Source organism: Mya arenaria, chromosome 17 (genome assembly GCF_026914265.1).
Source record: "Mya arenaria isolate MELC-2E11 chromosome 17, ASM2691426v1".
NCBI classification, from domain to species: domain Eukaryota; kingdom Metazoa; phylum Mollusca; class Bivalvia; order Myida; family Myidae; genus Mya; species Mya arenaria.
The window spans coordinates 13809617-13832834 of record NC_069138.1 but is presented as its reverse complement, the minus strand read 5'-3'; the positions used below and the strand labels follow the sequence as shown (position 1 = coordinate 13832834).

The window sequence follows — 23218 nt, the reverse complement described above, 5'->3', positions numbered from 1 at the left end:
ATAAACGTTCCTGGTTATATTTTTGAACGTAAAGATAGAAAAACTAAAAAGGGCGGTGGAATATTGGTGTACATTAGGGAAAATATACCATTTATTCGCAGAAAAGAACTTGAGTCTGAACACATTGAAGCAATGTGGATTGAAGTATCTTTTTGCAATACCAAACCATTTCTAATGTGTTTTATTTATCGACCACCTGATAGTAAGTCAGAATGGATTAATATGTTCAATAATCAGTTAAAGAATGTTGAGGACTTAAATTTAGAGTATCATATCGTCGGAGACATTAATATAAATTATAATGCCGAATGTAAGACATTTAAAATTACTGCATGGCAGGATTGTATTATGAAATACGAATTAAATCAGCTTATAGATGTTCCTACAAGAGTATCAGAGAAAACATCTTCTATTATAGATCATGTATATACGAACTCAGTGGATCGAGTATGTGAAGCATTCGTATCAAATTTAAGTATAAGTGACCACTTTCCTGTTTGTTTCACTAGAGCTGCCCGTTTACAAAAGATTTCAGAAAACACGCATCGACATCATACATTAAAATATAGGTCGTTCAGAAACTTTAATGATATTTCCTTCTGCATTGATCTTAACAAGGTAAATATTAATGAGGTTGAACAAATTCAAGACCCTAATGAAGCCATGGAAGTTTTATATAAGCGACTGAATGAGGTGTTGTCGCACCATGCGCCACTGAAAGAAAAACGAATAAAATTTGAAACACAACCAACCTGGTTTACTGACGAAATAAGGTTGGCTATAAAAGAAAGAAATCGATTGAAAAAACGTGGTACTAAATTAAATAGTTTGCTAAAGGGTCAGTACTTTGATATATCTTACATCACCCCATTAGAGGTAAAAATGTATATTGATAAGCTTAATACGGCGAAAGCTACAGGATTAGATGGAATAGGGCCTAATATCCTAAAACAATGTGGTGATTGTATTGTTATACCACTAACGTCCATTATAAATAATAGCATACGGCTAGGAATATTCCCAGACTCATTTAAAGAGGCTAAGGTTTTGCCTATATATAAATCTTCTGGTCGCAATGATCCAAATAATTATAGACCAATTTCTATCCTTCCAACACTGTCAAAGGTGTTTGAACGGCACATGGCAGATCAAATCAAAACATTTTTAAAAAATACGAATATCATACATGAATTTCAATCTGGGTTTCGAGAAAATCATTCTTGTCACACAGCGTTGATAAGAATAATTGATGATTGGATTGATGGAATTGACAATGGAAACTATGTAGGTGCTCTCTTCCTTGATTTACGAAAGGCTTTTGATCTAGTAGATCACCAAATACTTTTACATAAATTGAAATTATACAATTTCAGTGATAATACCGTTCAATTGATAACTTCGTACTTGAAAGATAGACACCAAATTGTAAAGTTTGGGGGTTTCCAATCTTCACGAAGATGTATAAGGTCTGGAGTTCCTCAAGGATCCATTCTTGGACCTATTCTTTTTCTTATATATATTAATGACATTACCTTTGAAATAGAAAATTCCTTGATTGACTTATATGCTGATGATACTACCCTATATGCAAAAAGTTCAAATACGCAGGAAATTGAACGTACGTTGCAAATAAATTTAGATATAATATCGGAGTGGTGCAAAATAAACAACATGGCAATACATCCATTGAAAACGAATTGCATGTTGCTGGGTTCAAATGCAAAGTTAAGAAATGCATGTGCACTCAAATTATTCGTAGACAATGTACTTATTGAAAATGTAACTTCGAAGAAATTGCTTGGAATTGTTATTGATTCATCATTGTCATGGAACCTGCAAGTTGACTTTGTCTGCAAGAAAGTAACTGCAAAGATAGCTCTTTTAAAAAGACTTAATTACTTTTTAACGGATCAAATGAGACATTTGTTTTATAAATCGTATATACTTCCTATGTTTGACTATTGTTGTAGTGTTTGGGGGAAAAGCAAGCAAACGCATACGAAACGAATAACCATGCTTCAAAAAAGAGCTGCTAAAATTATTCTCTTTAAGCCTATTAGAACGCCATCGCATGAATTATTTAAACAATTAGAATGGCTTCAATTTGAATACCGTTGCAAATATCAAACGGCTGTTATGGTATATAAATCTATTAACAATCTTACACCGAGTTATATAAGAGACATTATAAAGTTATCAAACAATACAAGATATGGATTACGATCTTCTACGCGACAAGACATTGCCCACATTCGACATAAAACTCAATACAAGAAACACTCGTTTGCATGCTACAGCGGGACAGTTTGGAACTCTTTACCAGAACGAATACGTAAATCGAACACGGAAAATACATTTAAAGCCTGCTGCAAGAAGTTCTTTTTACATCATCAATTGCAAAAACCGTTGTAAGAATTGTACGCATAATTCCATGACTATTGTTTTTTTTACATTATATATATCTCGATTAAGGTGTTAAATACATGTGTGACTGTCCTACTTACTCAGTTAATAAATTTTAATGATACGATTTGTTAACCTTTATGTACAAATTGATGTAATGTTCGGCATTGATCTTATAATTAATGTATTATATTCATGTTTCTTTATGTTTTCGTATAACATTTTAATACGTACCCTTTTGAAATAACATAAATTTATGCTTACGTTTTCATTCTAAGCATTTATGTGTGTGTGCGTGTGTATGTTCTTTCAGAAGGCCACATTGTAAATAAGTCGTGTGTTATGTTTGTTTATAATATGATGCCTATGTCTTAATGTGTTACCTTCTTTAAATAAAGTTATTATTATTATTATTATTATTTAAATAAAGTTATTATTCTTAATAATCAAGAATTCACTTCATTTCATCTAACTATTCCTTAAACCATTTTCTACCTAAATATGTCACTTTTTCCTCCCTGTTAGGTGTATCATCTAGTAGGCGTTATCACCATTTCAGTAAAGCATACAATCGGTATCGAATCACAGTGAAAGTGGAACATTAATTATAAATGATGATATTAAATTATTCTTTTTTTAAAAGTTATGATCGTTTGTAAATATATAATCACTATTAAACGAAAGACACAACTCGTGTTGCATTTGCTTGAAAACAACAACAACAACATGAAGTACAACTTAAAATGTGATGTTGATGTTTGATATTTAAGACTGAATAAGCAATGTCACGATGTTATTCTGATCGGGTATACACTCATACAACATAATCTTGTGAACTTCCATTACAATTCAACAGACGCCTTTCAACATCATCGTTAAAATAAATCATTATAATATAGGCAATATAAGTAACCTTTCTATAATAAGTTTCATTATTCTATTTTGAACACTTTAATTTCACTGCTGCGCCACATCCCAACATACAGACGGCGTGTTTTATCACATACTGCCACACTCTGTGGATTCTGAATACCATCCTCCTCCCCCAGCAGCCTGGTGACAGAGCCGGTCTCTGGGGACACTAGGCACACAGTGTTGGAATTACAATCACATACGTACACACAACCTGTGGCATCAACAGTTAATCCACGTGAACTACTTAGATTGTCCTTATCCTGTAAAACCCCGAGCACATGACCATCCCGCGTCAGGGCAGTCACCGTGTCCTTCTCCCAGTCAGATACGTATATTGTGTTGTGGTCAGGGCTAACGGCCACGTGTTCGGGCCATTTGAACAGATTCTCACCGTGAGTGTCCTTCTCGAACACCTGCTGCACGTTGCCCTCCATGTCCAGTATTTGTACGTTATTGGATGTATAACCCGGATATGATACTATCAGTTTGTCATCACTGTACACTATTCCACAACATCCTTTATCAACGTTTATCTTATTAATAAACAAAAACTCTCCGGACTGAGATTTCACTTCCAGGAAATGAATTTCACCAGCAAAAGGACCAGCAAAAGGAAGTGTCACAGCTACTCGACAACCAGGTAGTGTTGTTATATCATATGGCTCGTCTCCTTGCATATCATACCTCGATATCTGTGTACTTGTGCTCAAATCAAAACAACGCAAACAATAATAACTATTGTCCACGGCCACCAGTAATCTGTCCTCCACCACGGTCATTCCGCTTATACCGCCCGACTCTACCATGTCATCGTCATCATCCTTGTCTCGGTGCAGCAGCTTCATGTCGGCCACGTGTCTCAGGGTTGGGTCAGTCTGCATGCTGTAACGATGAATGAATACGTCGATAAAAAGAGGAAAGAGTTAAAATGTGTACAAAGATTAATTAAGTTTATACAATATACAATTATAAAAAGCTATGCAAAATGTTTTAAAAAATAAAAACAATCTTTTAAAATAATAAATAAATAAATATATATTTATTTTAATCTAAACATATAATTTTAAAATATCAATATCAATTATCAATTTAGGTGAATTGTTTTAAGTCATTTAAAGTATTTACCGGCCAAAACATTCACAGTGATGTTACAGTTACATATTCTAGTAATATCATATTGTCATATTGGCGAACGAAGTGAGAGCGAAATATGTAGGATGATTATTTAATGATATACTTGTATGCAAGTATAATCTGATAATCGAAAATCGAATAAATCGAATAAATGACAAATCTGTTTTTCTGTTCGCCGGACTGTATTTAGAGGTTCTTGTATTCTTTCCTAAAAAAGTTTCGCACCCTGAGCTATGAATGTACCATTGTTTTTAAAGTTGCTCGATCATGTTTTTAGACCAAAAATTACCTTTCCCGGTAATGCATCTGAAAACACTTATTTTATCATTATTTTACTCTATCATATCGAAATTGCAGAACAAAATATAGTTAAAGCATAACAAAGTATTTTAGTTTTATTGGGGTCCGAACCCATGCCAGTAACGTCAAGAAAAAATAGAAAACAGCCAGCTAGACCACAATATAGAAAAGTGCATTTTAAAAACCATGAGCGAGTCACTTTAAGGTATCAAGTTGTGTCATAGAAGGGTGATGTGATTTCTTCAGTCATAGGTCATAATGTTAGAGTTGAACTTATTATGCCTAAGTTGTCATAGCCGTGGCGTTAGCGCGTTAGACTTCAAATTAAAAAGAATAAGGGTCCTGAGTCCGAAACTCATTAGTTTTTTTCTCTATCTGTTTATGGTCTTTTTTCAATACATTGTATACATGTAGATACCTAACCTATTGCCTGTGTTAGTTTTCAGCAAACATACATGTAGTGTGGCAAGTCATTAACAGTTCAAATTGTAATTGCTAGGAAACCGTGATTTTGAAATGTATATTTAAGGTTATTTAAAAATATAAATTTGTTTTAATGAAAAGCATTGTTTTATAATTAAGTGGGCATGGGAAATAAACAGCAAATACATTAGATAGAAGATATGTTCTGAATGAAAAAACAACATTTGAAAAGCGAAGAAAATACCAAAAGATATAACATTAAAATGTATAACCCTCAACGGATTCATACTCGCAACCTTTCGCTCGACATTTTAATTTTTGCACTTTATTATATGCGTTCCGGTGGTTTATATAGATTTATCAGTGAAATAAAATACATTTTTTTTACTGTTTTAAAATTTTAACCCGTTCTCAGTACCAAATCAAAACGTCAGCGTGCACAGTATTAGGACCCAATTTCAACGATATCAATTCAGAAATAACGTTTCGTGCGAATCCAAAATGGCGCGTTTCTCTTTAAAAGTGTAATCAAATTAAAAACCACATATTAGGCATATGACAAAATGTAGAATTGTTTGTTTCCGTGTAAGATGGCAATGTATTTCACCTCGTGAACACCAAAAGTGAATATTTCACTCGTGGATGCGCCACTCGGGAAACATATCTTTGGTGCTCACTTGGTGAAATATGTTACGATCTTACATTGAAGTAAACAATTACCCTCTATATATGTCCTTCATCAGAAACTAATTCGTTTAGTAGTTTAATACGTAGCTATATCATTTAACGTTAGTATCTCTGAAAAGGTAACTCTAAATTGACTTACTTTACCTATAAAGGAATGTTACAGTTGACTTTTCAGAAAGGTCATAATTAACGGGTCAAAATAAAATTATATTAGCGCTAACATTGTTTATATGCAAATATTTGTAAACAGAGACGGATGCCCATCTATTTTATTTTCGTCATGCTAATCGAATAAGAAATATCAATAAATCCCATTGCCCAAATCTTTTCTAATGAACCTATAGTTTTGTACTGACCGTTTAGGAAATAAGATGTTATGAACACATTTAATTCTATTTATCTAAATGCATTATAGTGTCCGTTGTCAGGTGTTTAACTACGGTCCTGCCTACATGTTTTATATTGTCCGTTGTCAGGTGTTTGACTACTGTCCTGCCTACATGTTTTATATTGTCCGTTGTCAGGTGTTTGACTACAGTCCAGCCTACATGTTATATATTGTCCGTTGTCAGGTGTTTGACTACTGTCCAGCCTACATGTTTTATATTGTCCGTTGTCAGGTGTTTGACTACTGTCCAGCCTACATGTTTTATATCGTCCATTGTCAGGTTTTTGACTACTGTCCTGACTACATGTTTTATATTGTCCGTGGTCAGGTGTTTGACTACTGTCCAGCCTACATGTATTATATTGTCCGTTGTTAGGTGTTTGACTACTGTCCAGCCTACATGTTTTATATTGTCCGTTGTCAGGTGTTTGACTACTGTCCAGCCTACATGTTTTATATTGTCCATTGTCAGGTTTTTGACTACTGTCCTGACTACATGTTTTATATTGTCCGTGGTCAGGTGTTTGACTACTGTCCAGCCTACATGTTTTATATTGTCCGTTGTCAGGTGTTTGACTACTGTCCAGCCTACATGTTTTATATTGTCCATTGTCAGGTTTTTGACTACTGTCCTGACTACATGTTTTATATTGGCCGTGGTCAGATGTTTGACTACTGTCCAGCCTACATGTTTCATATTGTCCGTTGTCAGGTGTTTGACTACTGTCCAGCCTATATGTATTATATTGTCCGTTGTCAGGTGTTTCACTACTGTCCAGCCTACATGTATTATATTGTCCGTTATCAGGTGCTTGACTAATGTCCAGCCTACATGTATTATAATGTCCATTGTCATGTGTTTGACTACTGTCCAGCCTACATGTATTATATTGTCCGTGGCCAGGTGTTTCACTACTGTCCAGCCTACAAGTATTATATTGTCCGGTATCAGGTGTTTGCCTACGCCCCTGCCTACAAAAGTTATATTGTTCGTTGTCATGTATTTGACTACGGACCTGCCTACATGTATTATCTTGTCCGTTTTCCGGTGTTAAACTAAGCCCCTGCCTACATGTATTATATTGTCCGTTGTCAGGTGTTTGACTACGGGCCTGCCTACATGTATTATATTGTCCGTTGTCATGTGTTTGACTACGCCACTGCCTACATGTATTATATTGTCCGTTGTCATGTGTTTGACTACGCCACTGCCTACATGTATTATATTGTCCGTTGTCATAAGTTTTACTGCGCCCCGGCCTACATGTATTATTTTGTACGCTGTCATGTATTTGACTATGCTCCTGCCTACATGTATAATATTGTCCGTTGTCATGTGTTTGACTACTGTCCTGCCTCCATGTATTATATCGTTCGTTGACATGTGTTTGACTACGGTCCTGTCTACATGTATTATATTGTACGTTGTCAGGTGTTTGACTACTGTCCAGCCTACATGTATTATATTGTACGTTGTCAGGTGTTTGACTACGGTCCAGCCTACATGTATTATATCGTCCGTTGTCAGGTGTTTGAGTACTCCCTTGACTTCATGTATTACATTGTTCATTGTCATGTGTTTGAGTACGCTCCTGACTTCATGTATTATATTGTCCGTTGTCAGGTGTTTGGGTACGCCCCTGACTTCATGTATTATATTGTCCGTTGTCAGGTGTTTGAGTACGCCCCTGACTTCATGTTTTATATCGTCCGTTGTCAGGTGTTTGGGTACACCCCTGACTTCATGTATTATATTGTCCGTTGTCAGGTGTTTGGCTACGCCCCTGACTTCATGTATTACATTGTTCGTTGTCAGGTGTTTGAGTACATCCCTGACTTCATGAATTATATTGTCCGTTGTCATGTGTTTGACTACTGTCCTGCCTACATGTATTACATTGTTCGTTGACATGTGTTTGACTACTGTCCAGCCTACATGTATTAAATTATTCGTTGTCAGATGTTTGACTACAGTCCTGCCTACATGTTTTATATTGTACGTTGTCATGTGTTTGACTATGGTCCTGACTGAAGGTATTATATTGTCCGCTGTCATGTGTTTGACTACTGGTCAGCCTACATGTATTATATTGTCCGTTGTCAGGTGTTTGACTACGCCCCTGCCTACATGTATTATATCGTCCGTTGTCAGGTGTTTGAGTACGCCCCTCACTTCATGTATTACATTGTTCGGTGTCATGTGTTTGAGTACACCCCTGATTTCATGTATTATATTGTTCGTTGTCAGGTGTTTGATAATGGTCCTGACTTCATGTACTATAGTGTCCGTTGTCAGGTGTTTGACTACGGTCCTGCCTATATGCATGATATAGTCCGTTGTCAGGTGTTTGACTACTGTCCTGCCTACATGTATTATTTTGTCCGTTGTCATGTGTTTGACTACGGTCCTGACTACATGTATTATATTGTTCGTTGTCATGTGTTCGACTACTGTCAAGCCTGCATGTATTATATTGTCCGTTGTCATGTGTTTGACTACGGTCCTGCCTACATGTATTATATTGTCCGTTGTCAGGCGTTTGAATGCGGTTCTGCCAGCATGTTTTATAATGTCCGTTGTCGTGATATTGACTACGGTCCTGCCTCCACGTTCTATATTGTCCGTCGTTGTCATGTATTTGACTTACGTCCTGCCTTCATGTCTTTGACAGTGGTCCTGCCTTCATGTATTTTTTTTCCGTTATCAGATGCTTGACTACGATCTTGCCTTTATGTATTATTGTGTCCCTTGTCAGGTTTTTGACTACGGTCCTGCCTACAAGTATTTTAGTGTCCTTTGTCATGTGTTTGACTCCGGTCCAGACTTCATGTATTATAGCGTTCGTTATAAGGTGTTTGACTACGGGCCTGCCTACATGTATTATAGCGTTCGTTGTCATATGTTTCACTACGGTCCTGCCTACATGTTTTATATTGTTCGTTGTCATGTGTTTGACTACTGTCCGCCTACATGTATTATATTCTTCGTTGTCATGTGTTTGACTACTGTCCAGACTACATGGTTTTTAACATTCGTTGTCTCGCGTTTGACTTCGGTCCTGACTTCATGTATTATAGTATCCTTGACCAAGTGTTTGACAACGGCTTGGCCTCCTTTTACTTTATTGTCCGTTGTCGGGTGTTCGCCTATGGGCTTACCTATAATTATTTTAATGTTCATTGTAAGATTATTAACAACGGTCCTTCCTAGATGTATCATAGTGTTCGTTGTCAAGTGTTTGACTATGGTCCTGTCTACATTCCTTATATTGTCCGTTGTCATGTGTTTGATTATGGTCCTGCCAACATACATTATAGTGTTTTTGTCACGTGTTTGACTATGGTCCTGCCAACACACATTATAGTGTTCGTTGTCATGTGTTTGATTATGCTCCTGCCAACATTCATTATTTTGTCCGTTGTCATGTGTTTGAGTATGGTCCTGCCAACATACATTATAGTGTTTGTTGTCACGTGTTTGACTATGGTCCTGCCAACATACATTATAGTGTTCGTTGTCATGTTTTTGATTATGCTCCTGCCAACATTCATTATATTGTCTGTTGTCATGTTTTTGACTATGCTCATGCCAACATTCCTTATATTGTCCGTTGTCATGTGTTTGATTATGCTCCTACCTACATTCCTTATATTTTCCGTTGTCACGTGTTCGACTATGGTCCTGCCAACATTCATTATATTGTCCGTTGTCATGTGTTTGACTATGGTCCTGACAATATCCTTATATTGTTCGTTGTCAAGTGTTTGACTATGGTCCTGCCAACATACATTATATTGTCCGTTGTCATGTGTTTGACTATGGTCCTGCCAACATACATTATATTGTTCGTTGTCATGTGTTTGACTATGGTCCTGCAACATACATTATATTATCCGTTGTCATGTGTTTGACTATGGTCCTGCCTACATTCCTGATATTGTCAATTGTCACGTATTCGACTATGGTCTTGCCAACATACATTATATTATCCGTTGTCATGAGTTTAACTATGGTCCTGCCAACATACATCATATTGTCCGTTGTCATGTGTTCGACTTTGGTCCTGCCAACATACATTATATTGTCCGTTGGCATGTGTTCGACTATGGTCCTGCCAACATTCCTTATATTGTCCGTTGTCAAGTGTTCGACGATGGTCCTGCCAACATTTATTATTGTGTTCGTTGTCATATAGTAAAATGTAGTGTATATTGCTTGATGTTTTTGCTCGAGCCTGCCTTCAAATTATAGCATAGTGTCTGTTGTTAACATTGAGCCTGCCTACATTTATTAAAATGGCTGTTGTTTGATGTTTTACCAAGGCCCTGTCTACATTAATTATAGTGTATATTGTTTGATGTTGTACCAAGGGCCTGTCTATATATATCATAGTGTATATTGTTTGATGTTGTACCAAGGGCCTGTCTACATATATTATAGTGTATGTTGTTTGATGTTGCACCAAGGGCCTGGCTACATGTATTATAGTGTATGTTGTTTGATGTTGTACCAAGGCCCTGTCTACATATATTATAGTGTATATTGTTTGATGTTGTACCAAGGGCCTGTCTACATATATTATAGTGCATATTGTTTGATGTTGTACCAAGGGCCTGTCTACATATATTATAGTGCATATTGTTTGATGTTGTACCAAGGGCCTGTCTACATATATTATAGTGTATATTGTTTGATGTTGTACCAAGGGCCTGTCTACATATATTATAGTGTATATTGTTTAATGTTGTACCAAGGGCCTGTCTACATATATTATTGTATATATTGTTTGATGTTGTACCAAGGGCCTGTCTACATATATTATAGTGCATATTTTTTGATGTTGTACCAAGGGCCTGTCTACATATATTATAGGGTATATTGTTTGATGTTGTACCAAGGGCCTGTCTTCATATATTATAGTGTATGTTGTTTAATGTTGTACCAAGGGCCTGTCTACATATATTATAGTGCATATTGTTTGATGTTTTACCAAGGGCCTGTCTACATATATTTTGTGGATATTTTTGATGTTGTACCAAGGGCCTGTCTACATATATTATAGTGTATATTGTTTGATGTTGTACCAAGGGCCTGTCTACATATATTATAGAGCATATTGTTTGATGTTGTACCAAGGGCCTGTCTACATATATTTTGTGGATATTTTTGATGTTGTACCAAGGGCCTGCCTACATATATTATAGTGTATATTGTTTGATGTTGTACCAAGGGCCTGTCTACATATATTATAGTGCATATTGTTTGATGTTGTACCTCGACCCTGCCTACATATATTATAGTGTATATTGTTTGATGTTGTACCAAGGGCCTGTCTACATATATTATAGTGCATGTTATTTGATGTTATCACTCGCATGCCTACATATATTATAGTGTATATTGTTTGACGTTTTACCACGACCCTGCCTTCATATATTATAGTGGCTTTTGTTTGATGTTTTACCTTGACCCTTTCTACATATATTATAGTGGCTGTTGTTTGATCTTGTACCAAGGGCCTGCCTACATATATTATAGTATATGCTGTTTGATGTTTTACCTCGACCCTGACTACATATATTATAGTGTATATTGTTTTATGTTTGAGCACGGGCCTGCCTATATATATTATAGTGCATATTGTTTGATGTTGTACCAAGGGCCTGCCTACATATATTATAGTGTATATTGTTTGATGTTGTACCAAGGGCCTGCCTACATATATTATAGTGTATATTGTTTGATGTTGTACCAAGGGCCTGCCTACATATATTATAGTGCATATTGTTTGATGTTTTACCTCGACCCTGCCTACATATATTATAGTGTATATTTTTTGATGTTGTACCAAGGGCTTGTCTACATATATTATAGCGCATGTTATTTGATGTTATCACGGGCATGCCTACATATATTATAGTGTATATTGTTTGATGTTTTACCACGACCCTGCCTTCATATATTATAGTGGCTGTTGTTTGATGTTTTACCTCGACCCTTTCTACATATATTATAGTGGCAGTTGTTTGATGTTGTACCAAGGGCCTGCCTACATATATTATAGTGTATGCTGTTTGATGTTTTACCTCGACCCTGCCTACATACATTATATTATATTGGATATTGTTTGATGTTTGAGCACGGGCCTGCCTATACATATTATAGTACATATTGTTTGATGTTGTACCAAGGGCCTGCCTTCATATATTATAGTGTAAGTTGTTTGATGTTTGAGCACGGGCCTGCCTACATATATCATAGTGTATAGTTTTTGATGTTTTACCACGGACCTGCCTACATATATTATAATGGCTGTTTTTTTATGTTTTATCAGGGGCCTACCTACAGCAATGTAGTATTATTATTGCTTTATTTAGAATGAGTTTCTGTTGAATAGCTATGGAATGGTGATTGCCCCCTGATTGGGCTCTGACCTGATATAATGAACTGTAAGAAAGTTGTGTAAATTCTGCACATGCTTTGCGGCTACTATATGAATTGTTATACAAAAAGATGCATTCTTACTTCAATGTTTGAAATGCTTATTATCACATGTGGTTAAAGAACCTTTTTACAATATTTACACAATAATTACGAATAACAAAGAAATACAGTCGAAACTCGTATTTCAATTCATATTGTATGCCGTTTTGAAAGGTTTACACGCATTAACACGGTTTTGGACCGTGAAGGAAAGTAAAGTAAAATTTGTTATCATTAAGAAATCATTTTTATAAAACTAAAATTAATCCATAGACAGTTCTTAATTGAAACGTTTCCAATGTGTATTCATAAAGACGCGGACGGCCGTGTCTTATAATCCAGTTTAATTGTGAAGTGACCTTAATTTGGTGTTTCTCTCCTATTGTGTATTTATCAGGTTTCGTTTAAACTGATCTAGAATTGTTTTACTTATTCCATGTATAAAAGAAAGCTTTATAATTAATATACACATTCGAATGGAATTTGAGAAAAAGAAGTTGAGGATGTCTGTGTAATGTTCTGAGACAGGTGAAGGCATTGTTTGTTTGTTTTTTGTTTGTTTGTTGGTATTTGAAGAAAGTATGACTTAATTCAAATTTCTTTTGGAACGTTGTTATTAATTAAAAGTTGTTGTTGATTAAATTTTGTTATTGGTTTCTCTTTTTTTTGGCGATTGGTGGAGTTCAAAATTCCGCTTTTATCATTCATTCTTTTGTGTATTCGTCAATGGAGGATCAAGGAATACGAAACACAATTAAGCTGGCATCAACCTTAATGTTAAGTTGATGCCCGGTGACCCCATATAATTCTGGTATCATTTGAAAGGTATCAAATGACTATTGGTTAATATGATTGATGAAATATCAAACGTACATTATGTATCATTACAGTTTGTATAATTGCTTTTAATTTCAACTGAAATCGAATGTATAATGCTATTTTGCCTGAAACAACATTTATAAATTATTTTCGATAAACTCTTTACATTTGTGTGCCTACATTTATTAAAATGGCTGTTGTTTGATGTTTTACCAAGGCCCTGTCTACATATATTATAGTGTATATTGTTTGATGTTGTACCAAGGGCCTGTCTACATATATTATAGTGCATATTGTTTGATGTTGTACCAAGGGCCTGTCTACATATATTATAGTGCATATTGTTTGATGTTGTACCAAGGGCCTGTCTACATATATTATAGCGCATGTTGTTTGATGTTGTACCAAGGGCCTGTCTACATATATTATAGCGCATATTGTTTGATGTTGTACCAAGGCCCTGTCTACATATATTATAGTGTATATTGTTTGATGTTGTACCAAGGGCCTGTCTACATATATTATAGCGCATATTGTTTGATGTTGTACCAAGGCCCTGTCTACATATATTATAGTGCATATTGTTTGATGTTGTACCAAGGGCCTGTCTACATATATTATAGTGTATATTGTTTGATGTTTTACCAAGGCCCTGTCTACATATATTATAGTGCATATTGTTTGATGTTGTACCAAGGGCCTGTCTATATACATTATTGTGTATGCTGTTTGATGTTGTACCAAGGGCCTGTCTATATACATTATAGTGCAAGTTATTTGATGTTATCACTCGCATGCCTACATATATTATAGTGTATATTGTTTGATGTTGTACCAAGGGCCTGTCTATATACATTATAGTGCATGTTATTTGATGTTATCACTCGCATGCCTACATATATTATAGTGTATATTGTTTGATGTTGTACCAAGGGCCTGTCTATATACATTATTGTGCATGTTATTTGATGTTATCACTCGCATGCCTACATATATTATAGTGTATGTTATTTGATGTTGTACCAAGGGCCTGTCTATATACATTATTGTGCATGTTATTTGATGTTATCACTCGCATGCCTACATATATTATAGTGTATATTGTTTGATGTTTTACCAAGGGCCTGTCTATATACATTATTGTGCTTGTTATTTGATATTATCACTCGCATGCCTACATATATTAAAGTGTATATTGTTTGATGTTGTACCAAGGGCCTATCTACATATATTATAGTGCATGTTATTTGATGTTATCACTCGCATGCCTACATATATTATAGTGTATATTGTTTGATGTTGTACCAAGGGCCTGTCTACATATATTATAGTGTATATTGTTTGATGTTGTACCAAGGGCCTGTCTATATATATTATAGTGTATATTGTTTGATGTTGTACCAAGGGCCTGTCTACATATATTATAGTGTATATTGTTTGATGTTGTACCAAGGGCCTTTCTATATACAATATTGTGTATGCTGTTTGATGTTTTACCAAGGGCCTGTCTACATATATTATAGTGCATGTTATTTGATGTTATCACTCGCATGCCTACATATATAATAGTGTATATTGTTTGACGTTTTACCACGACCCTGCCTTCATATATTATAGTGGCTTTTGTTTGATGTTTTACCTCGACCCTTTCTACATATATTATAGTGGCTGTTGTTTGATCTTGTACCAAGGGCCTGCCTACATATATTATAGTATATGCTGTTTGATGTTTTACCTCGACCCTGACTACATACATTATAGTGTATATTGTTTTATGTTTGAGCACGGGCCTGCCTATATATATTATAGTGCATATTGTTTGATGTTGAACCAAGGGCCTGCCTACATATATTATAGTGCATATTGTTTGATTTTGTACCAAGGGCCTGTCTACATATATTATAGTGCATATTGTTTGATGTTGTACCAAGGGCCTGCCTACATATATTATAGTGTATATTGTTTGATGTTGTACCAAGGGCCTGTCTACATATATTATAGTGCATATTGTTTGATGTTGTACCAAGGGCCTGTCTACATATATTATAGTGCATATTGTTTGATGTTGTACCAAGGGCCTGCCTACATATATTATAGTGCATATTGTTTGATGTTGAACCAAGGGCCTGCCTACATATATTATAGTGTATATTGTTTGATGTTGTACCAAGGGCCTGCCTACATATATTATAGTGCATATTGTTTGATGTTGTACCAAGGGCCTGCCTACATATATTATAGTGTATATTGTTTGATGTTGTACCAAGGGCCTGCCTACATATATTATAGTGCATATTGTTTGATGTTTTACCAAGGGCCTGTCTACATATATTATAGTGCATATTGTTTGATGTTGTACCAAGGGCCTGTCTTCATATATTATAGTGTATGTTGTTTGATGTTGTACCAAGGGCCTGTCTATATATATTTTGTGGATATTTTTGATGTTGTACCAAGGGCCTGCCTATATATATTATAGTGCATATTGTTTGATGTTGTACCAAGGGCCTGCCTATATATATTATAGTGCATATTGTTTGATGTTGAACCAAGGGCCTGCCTACATATATTATAGTGCATATTGTTTGATGTTGTACCAAGGGCTTGTCTACATATATTATTGTGCATATTGTTTGATGTTGTACCTCGACCCTGCCTACATATATTATAGTGTATATTGTTTGATGTTGTACCAAGGGCTTGTCTACATATCTTATAGCGCATGTTATTTGATGTTATCACGGGCATGCCTACATATATTATAGTGTATATTGTTTGATGTTTTACCACGACCCTGCCTTCATATATTATAGTGGCTGTTGTTTGATGTTTTACCTCGACCCTTTCTACATATATTATAGTGGCAGTTGTTTGATGTTGTACCAAGGGCCTGCCTACATATATTATAGTGTATGCTGTTTGATGTTTTACCTCGACCCTGCCTACATATATTATATTATATTGGATATTGTTTGATGTTTGAGCACGGGCCTGCCTATACATATTATAGTACATATTGTTTGATGTTGTACCAAGGGCCTGCCTTCATATATTATAGTGTAAGTTGTTTGATGTTTGAGCACGGGCCTGCCTACATATATCATAGTGTATAGTTTTTGATGTTTTACCACGGACCTGCCTACATATATTATAGTGGCTGTTTTTTATGTTTTATCAGGGGCCTACCTACATCAATGTAGTATTATTATTGCTTTATTTAGAATGAGTTTCTGTTGAATAGCTATGGAATGGTGATTGCCCCCTGATTGGGCTCTGACCTTATATAATGAATTGTAAGAAAGTTGTGTAAATTCTGCACATGCTTTGCGGCTACTATATGAATTGCTATACAAAAAGATGCATTCTTACTTCACTGTTTGAAATGCTTATTATCACATGTGGTTAAAGAACCTTTTTACAATATTTACACAATAATTACGAATAACAAAGAAATACAGTCGAAACTCGTTGGCTCGATATCTCATGGCTCGATATCCTCGTTGGCTCGAACCAGACTAAAAGGACCGATTTTTTACTCTTTGTTCATATAAAATTCGATCGGATGGCTCGATATCTTGAGGGTCGATATTTCTCCACGCTCGAAGTAATTTTCGAGGTCCCAAGTAAGAATTTCAAACTTTGTTTTGTTTGCTTGGGTCGATGTCATTTTCGTGGGTTCAGGTAAAAATCTCAAACCTTGATTTGTATCCTTGGCTTCGTTTATCACAAGGCGCTAATCGATAACAATTGCTTGGTTCTATTATAATTATTATCAAATTTAAATGGTTAAACAGTTTGAATAAACGTGCCATCACTTTAAATCCGCCTCTAATTGTTAACCATCTATAAATTTCTATGCATTTTGATATAACTTATAAGCTATGTTTGTGTTACCCACTGTTTAAAATTGCTTGTTTGTTGTTTTCGCATAAATGTATTTTTATAATAAATAATAAAAAAAAATATGATATTTTCTAAGTATCGAATATGTCTTGTTACGAGCTGCGAGGTTAACAAGATTTTTTGTAACGAATAAAAAAATAACATTCTGTAAGCAATCCCGCTTGGCTCGATATTCTCGAGGCTCGAAGTATTTTGGCCGGTCCCTAGAATATCGAGCCATCGTGTTTCGACTGTAGTATTGTTTAAGATGTTTTATAAAAGGTGCACAGCGGAGGGCTCTTAATTAATCCAGAATTAATCCAGAATCGCCGTTAACCGTATTTTCAAGCTAAACCTACCTTAAACTGTAGGTTTTTGTTGCAAACGTATATCATCATTGTTATATGTAAATTATATATTGCAATCGTGTATTTTTTTAACAAGACGAACTTTTATATCATGGCCTCAAAGAAGCTGCTGAATGGTTGTTTATATATATAGTTAGTATATATATTCTATGTATGATATCTTTTACATCCTTTTTAGTTGAATAGCTTAAGAAAAGTTGATGTAAATATGTAAAAAAATGTAATCATGACCTTTTTATTAATCAAAATGAACACGGAAATATCAGAATTATGACGGATTTGTCACATGACAAAATATCGACATAATTGGTGTGGACATATTTTTTCTAAACTTTCTCAATCGAAATTCCGCGGCCATTCACATAAACGGATATCTTGACTGGTACCCTGCATTGCATACAATTCAATGGTTTCGGATCGATTCGGAATAACTTTCATTCCGGTCTTATCCTCTCCGGCCTAACGTTGTTACCATTGATGTTAGTTCTCATTCGTATAAGTGAAGCGTTGAGCATTTATTTTATGTAACTTTAAATATATAAAGAAATAATTTCGTCCTTGGCACTTTTTTCTGTTGCTGTTTTTGACTACTTTTTTAATTTTCTTGTTTTAACTGTTAGGCAAATTCATATTGTATGCCGTTTTGAAAGGTTTACACGCATTAACACGGTTTTGGACCGTGAAGGAAAGTAAAGTAAAATTTGTTATCATTAAGAAATCATTTTTATAAAACTAAAATTAATCCATAGACAGTTCTTAATTGAAACGTTTCCAATGTGTATTCATAAAGACGCGGACGGCCGTGTCTTATAATCCAGTTTAATTGTGAAGTGACCTTAATTTGGTGTTTCTCTCCTATTGTGTATTTATCAGGTTTCGTTTAAACTGATCTAGAATTGGTAACTTATTCCATGTATAAAAGAAAGCTTTATAATTAATATACACATTCGAATGGAATTTGAGAAAAAGAAGTTGAGGATGTCTGTGTAATGTTCTGAGACAGGTGAAGGCATTGTTTGTTTGTTTTTGGTTTGTTTGTTGGTATTTGAAGAAAGTATGACTTAATTCAAATTTCTTTTGGAACGTTGTTATTAATTAAAAGTTGTTGTTGATTAAATTTTGTTATTGGTTTCTCTTTTTTTTTGCGATTGGTGGAGTTCAAAATTCCGCTTTTATCATTCATTTTTTTGTGTATTCGTCAATGGAGGATCAAGGAATACGAAACACAATTAAGCTGGCATCAACCTTAATGTTAAGTTGATGCCCGGTGACCCCATATAATTCTGGTATCATTTGAAAGGTATCAAATGACTATTGGTTAATATGATTGATGAAATATCAAACGTACATTATGTATCATTACAGTTTGTATAATTGCTTTTAATTTCAACTGAAATCGAATGTATAATGCTATTTTGCCTGAAACAACATTTATAAATTATTTTCGATAAACTCTTTACATTTGTGTGCACACATCCCCTTCATTTTGAGATTAGTTCACGAATTTCGGAGGCTAAAGGTCAATATTCAATCAACTTGAAACATTGTGCAATGTGAGTTATTTACTTTTTGCGCCAAATGTAACAGACTGCACACAATGCTATTTGCAGTCGTCGGAGATCGCATCCACGACCCGTCGCTATGCAGACGGACGCTTTACCACGTTGCTATGACAGCTAGCTTAATAGCGAGACAGTATGACACGCGTGTCTTCCGTTGTACTGCCCGTTGTGTATGGTAAGCATCGGCAGACAGTAATGGGCTATAAAAGCACTTTTTAAAATTTTAAAAAAGTGTTTATTGCGAAAAAACGGCATATGAAAAAGCGTCCGGTAATTTGTACAAATGCCCCGGATTTCGTTAGCCAATAGGCTTTTTGAAGAGAGGTGACAGGAGTAAACATTTGTTATCTCTTGACCACGATATACTATCTCATTCTTAGGACTTATTTATCTCTTGGCCAGGACATGTCATCGCTATGCCATCGTTAGCGACAGTGAACATATTTGTTTGATAACAGCTCCGAGTTAGCTCAAAACCGTACCTTACAGATTCCGTTCATACAAAAAAGCCGATATATGATGAAAAAATACGATTGTCGGTTGACGGAATTCAAACTAGAAATGATCCGTTAGTTTTCTTAGTACGTAGCATCCGAATCTTACTACTAGATAAGACAACATTTTTGATATTTAACTTGTACACTCCATCGACGACAATCCTGACAAGCTTTTATTACATATGCTGATATATATCTTACATTGGAGGCCATAGCAATGCTTTAATAGTTATAAAATATTTGAAAGATCATAATACCTGACGCTGTTTGGTATCACAACTTCGTTAATAATAACTTTCTGGGCGTCAACTTCGAAAATTTCTGCAAACAATATGTAAAAACAAATCTCTTTCGTCTTCAGAAGTGAACAGTTAAAATAGTGGATACATTTGTTTGGGAGAAAACAATCTGAATCCTTAAGAACTACTTTCATTTTTTTAAAAAGTTAAATGATTTATTAATAGTATCCTTTGGAAAAGTGGGCGCATCCATGTTTTAAATTCTTAACATCTACGTAAAGCATTATATACTGTTCAAGACAAAAAAACTATTGATTTGAGTAAATGTATGCATACCTCCTGACGGAAGAATTTCCAAGACGTTTTGAAAAATCCAATGCATTCCTGTTTTCCGAAGGCACTCATGCAGCCTCGCCTTGTCCATCACGACCGCAATGTTTGGTTTCCCATTGTTCACCATTGGCTTCATATAGTCGAATGTCTCCAACCATTGGTTTGCTTTCAACATGTCAAACACATATTTCCCCGCCATGTCAACTACCACAACTACGCCCGTGCTGTCCAGTTTGGTTTGCATGATATCGTCTCTTTGGAACACGGTGAACAAGTTCGGGAAATCTGCTGCCAGAGAAGTAATGCATTTTGGAAGGCCCTCACTATCTGTAGTCGACAAAACCACACAGTGTGCTTCGTTGAGTTTGGACAAAATCGTTCTATAGCTTATATCATCATTTGTATTGAGTGTTGTCTTTTGAAGATCTTCTACGTAACGTTTGTTCATCTCTGCAATAGTAAATGGCTTATATACAGATATTTGAAATTGGCAAAAAGGAACGCAATTGCTGATAATTGTCATTATGTTATGGCTTAGGACTGAATAAGTATATAAATGCATAAATAAAGCATGTGTATTTCTCTTTCTAAAAGTGACACAAAGTGTGTTTACACGCACGAAGTTGCCAATCGTATGTATACATGAGCAAACTATATTATAACTTTTTAGTTGAATGTTAAAAAGGGAACAAATCGTTGTATGTCTTTAAGCCTCATAGTACGATTAAGCTTATAGTTCGAACAAATTCTATCCGTATTTGAGTTCCGTAACTATAGAATACGTCAAACCTACTAACGAGAAACATTTCTTGAATACACAGTGGGATCTCTTTTCATTGTCATTTCCTCTGAAAAATAAAAATACATTACTTGTCTTTAAGATTGTCGACATATATATATATATTTGTTTTAGGAAAACAAACGTGAAATTGTCATTCAAAATATTGACTAGAACTTGATATTTACCTATCAGATCGGAGGGCGAAGGTGAACTTATTCCTTTGTAAACTTTTATCTGGTCCTCAAGGATTTCGTGTGTCTTTCCTAAATCTCGCATTGCCGCGTTTAGGATTTCTCCCTTGGAAGCAATTATAACATCCATATTGGAGTCCTCACAGGAGTTCTGTATGTCGTCTAGTTTGTTGAACATAGCTGTAGCTTTGTTTTCATCACATTCAGAGATTCCAAATGGATCCTTGAAAACAACAAGCTTCACATCATCTGGGTCGACATGAATCCAATCGGAAGGGTCTGTAAGCAACACACACAGCTTGGGCTCATACTCACTTTGTTTGATGGCATATAGCACAGTTGAAAGATAGGCGCTCTCTCCATATCCGACCACAACAGCAAGGTGATTTTCTTCAAGCTTTTGTCGAAGTGTTCCAACTTCTTCGGGCGGAATAAAGTCTTCTTGTAAACATTTCGACATTGTCTTTGTGAAATTACCTGATTCACACAAAAAATAATACATATGGCTTGAACAGTTATACGGATTTCTTATTAATTGCAAATTATTTTAACACATTCAAACTTATAACGTTAACCAAGTGTCACACTACATGTTTAGATGTGTTCACTTACGTTTAAGTCTATCCAAGTGTTGACTCCACATCTTCATTCTCTTTGACGGTTTACCTGAATAAAAATAAACAAAACCCCACTAAGCATTGTATCAACAACAAAAAAAACGATGCAAATTGTTAAAAAGCTCTAAAGACAGATAAAGAACTGTAGCAGTTTTTTATAAAATATACCTGATCTGTCTTTCCCTTTGACTGTAGCTTTCTTTATTGCACGAGAAGTAAAGGAGGTAGTGTTTCCAACTTCCTCTAACCGCTGCTTCATTTCCCCCACTTCTTCTCTCAGATATCGTATCTCGGCAGCATTCTCCAAGCCGACACTCTGATACCAAGTGTTTATGATTTCAAGTGTTTTGGAAGGGTCAAGGGAGCGAGTTTTGAGACTGGTGATGTCCTTTTCCACTTTCTTTGTGTCAAGAGGATTCTTGAGAAGAGAAATCACATTGACGGTCGAATCATAAGTATCTGTCCAAATAGCGTTGTATTCTGTTTCTATCATGCTTGTGTCAGATCTGTGTGACAGTTTATTCCGCATTTCTCTTATGAGCTGTATTTCATTTTTTACATGAGCTGTTGTTTGTCCGAACATGCTTAGGAGAAGTGATGTCAATAAGGACATGTCCCATTTGGTTTCGTCAAACTTTCCTGATGTTGGAAATACAATATCAAATTGATCTTTTCGAAGAACTCTTTTTCTGAGTAAGGAGTCGACTACGTTTTTACGACTGTTCATGTATCCCTCTAGTGTTTTGAATTTAACATTTGGATCATTCTTGGCGCAATGTACAAAAAGATCCCTCAGAGCTGGGAGACTGATGTCAAGGAGCAGAGTCACCAGGCGGTAGTACCGGTCTGACATGGTCGTGGTCCTGCAAGTCAACAGCGTGCTGATATATACTATTATACTTGCTACAACATATATGCACTGTTTATATTCATTCTGGTTGGGTGACAGTAGAGCAAGCCACACCATACTACTTTAGCGAAAATAATTTACCGGTCTATAATAAATGCAAATAAACCGGCAAAATAAACACAGCGGTGAGATCCTTACCCAAACAAACAAAATAGCGCAGAAATGATAAAGTAAGTGTTATTTAAATATCTAAATATATAAATGCATTATATAAGAAACTCAGAAATATAGATAAGAGCGCATTAAAAGATGATTAATTGACGAAAATTGGACAAATAGCAAGTT

General features: G+C 35.3%; 1 protein-coding gene across 1 annotated transcript; it reads right to left on the bottom strand.

The window, feature by feature from the left end:
• Positions 1-1483: 1483 nt before the first annotated feature.
• LOC128224381 (uncharacterized) lies at positions 1484-22876 on the bottom strand. Its single transcript, XM_052934204.1, has 7 exons — positions 22192-22876; positions 22019-22072; positions 21401-21883; positions 21232-21282; positions 20438-20884; positions 20120-20183; positions 1484-4200 (listed from the first exon to the last, which is right to left on the bottom strand). Exons 1-7 carry the CDS (start codon positions 22874-22876, stop codon positions 3336-3338), a joined length of 2649 nt encoding a protein of 882 aa, XP_052790164.1. The 3' UTR covers positions 1484-3335.
• Positions 22877-23218: the final 342 nt, after the last annotated feature.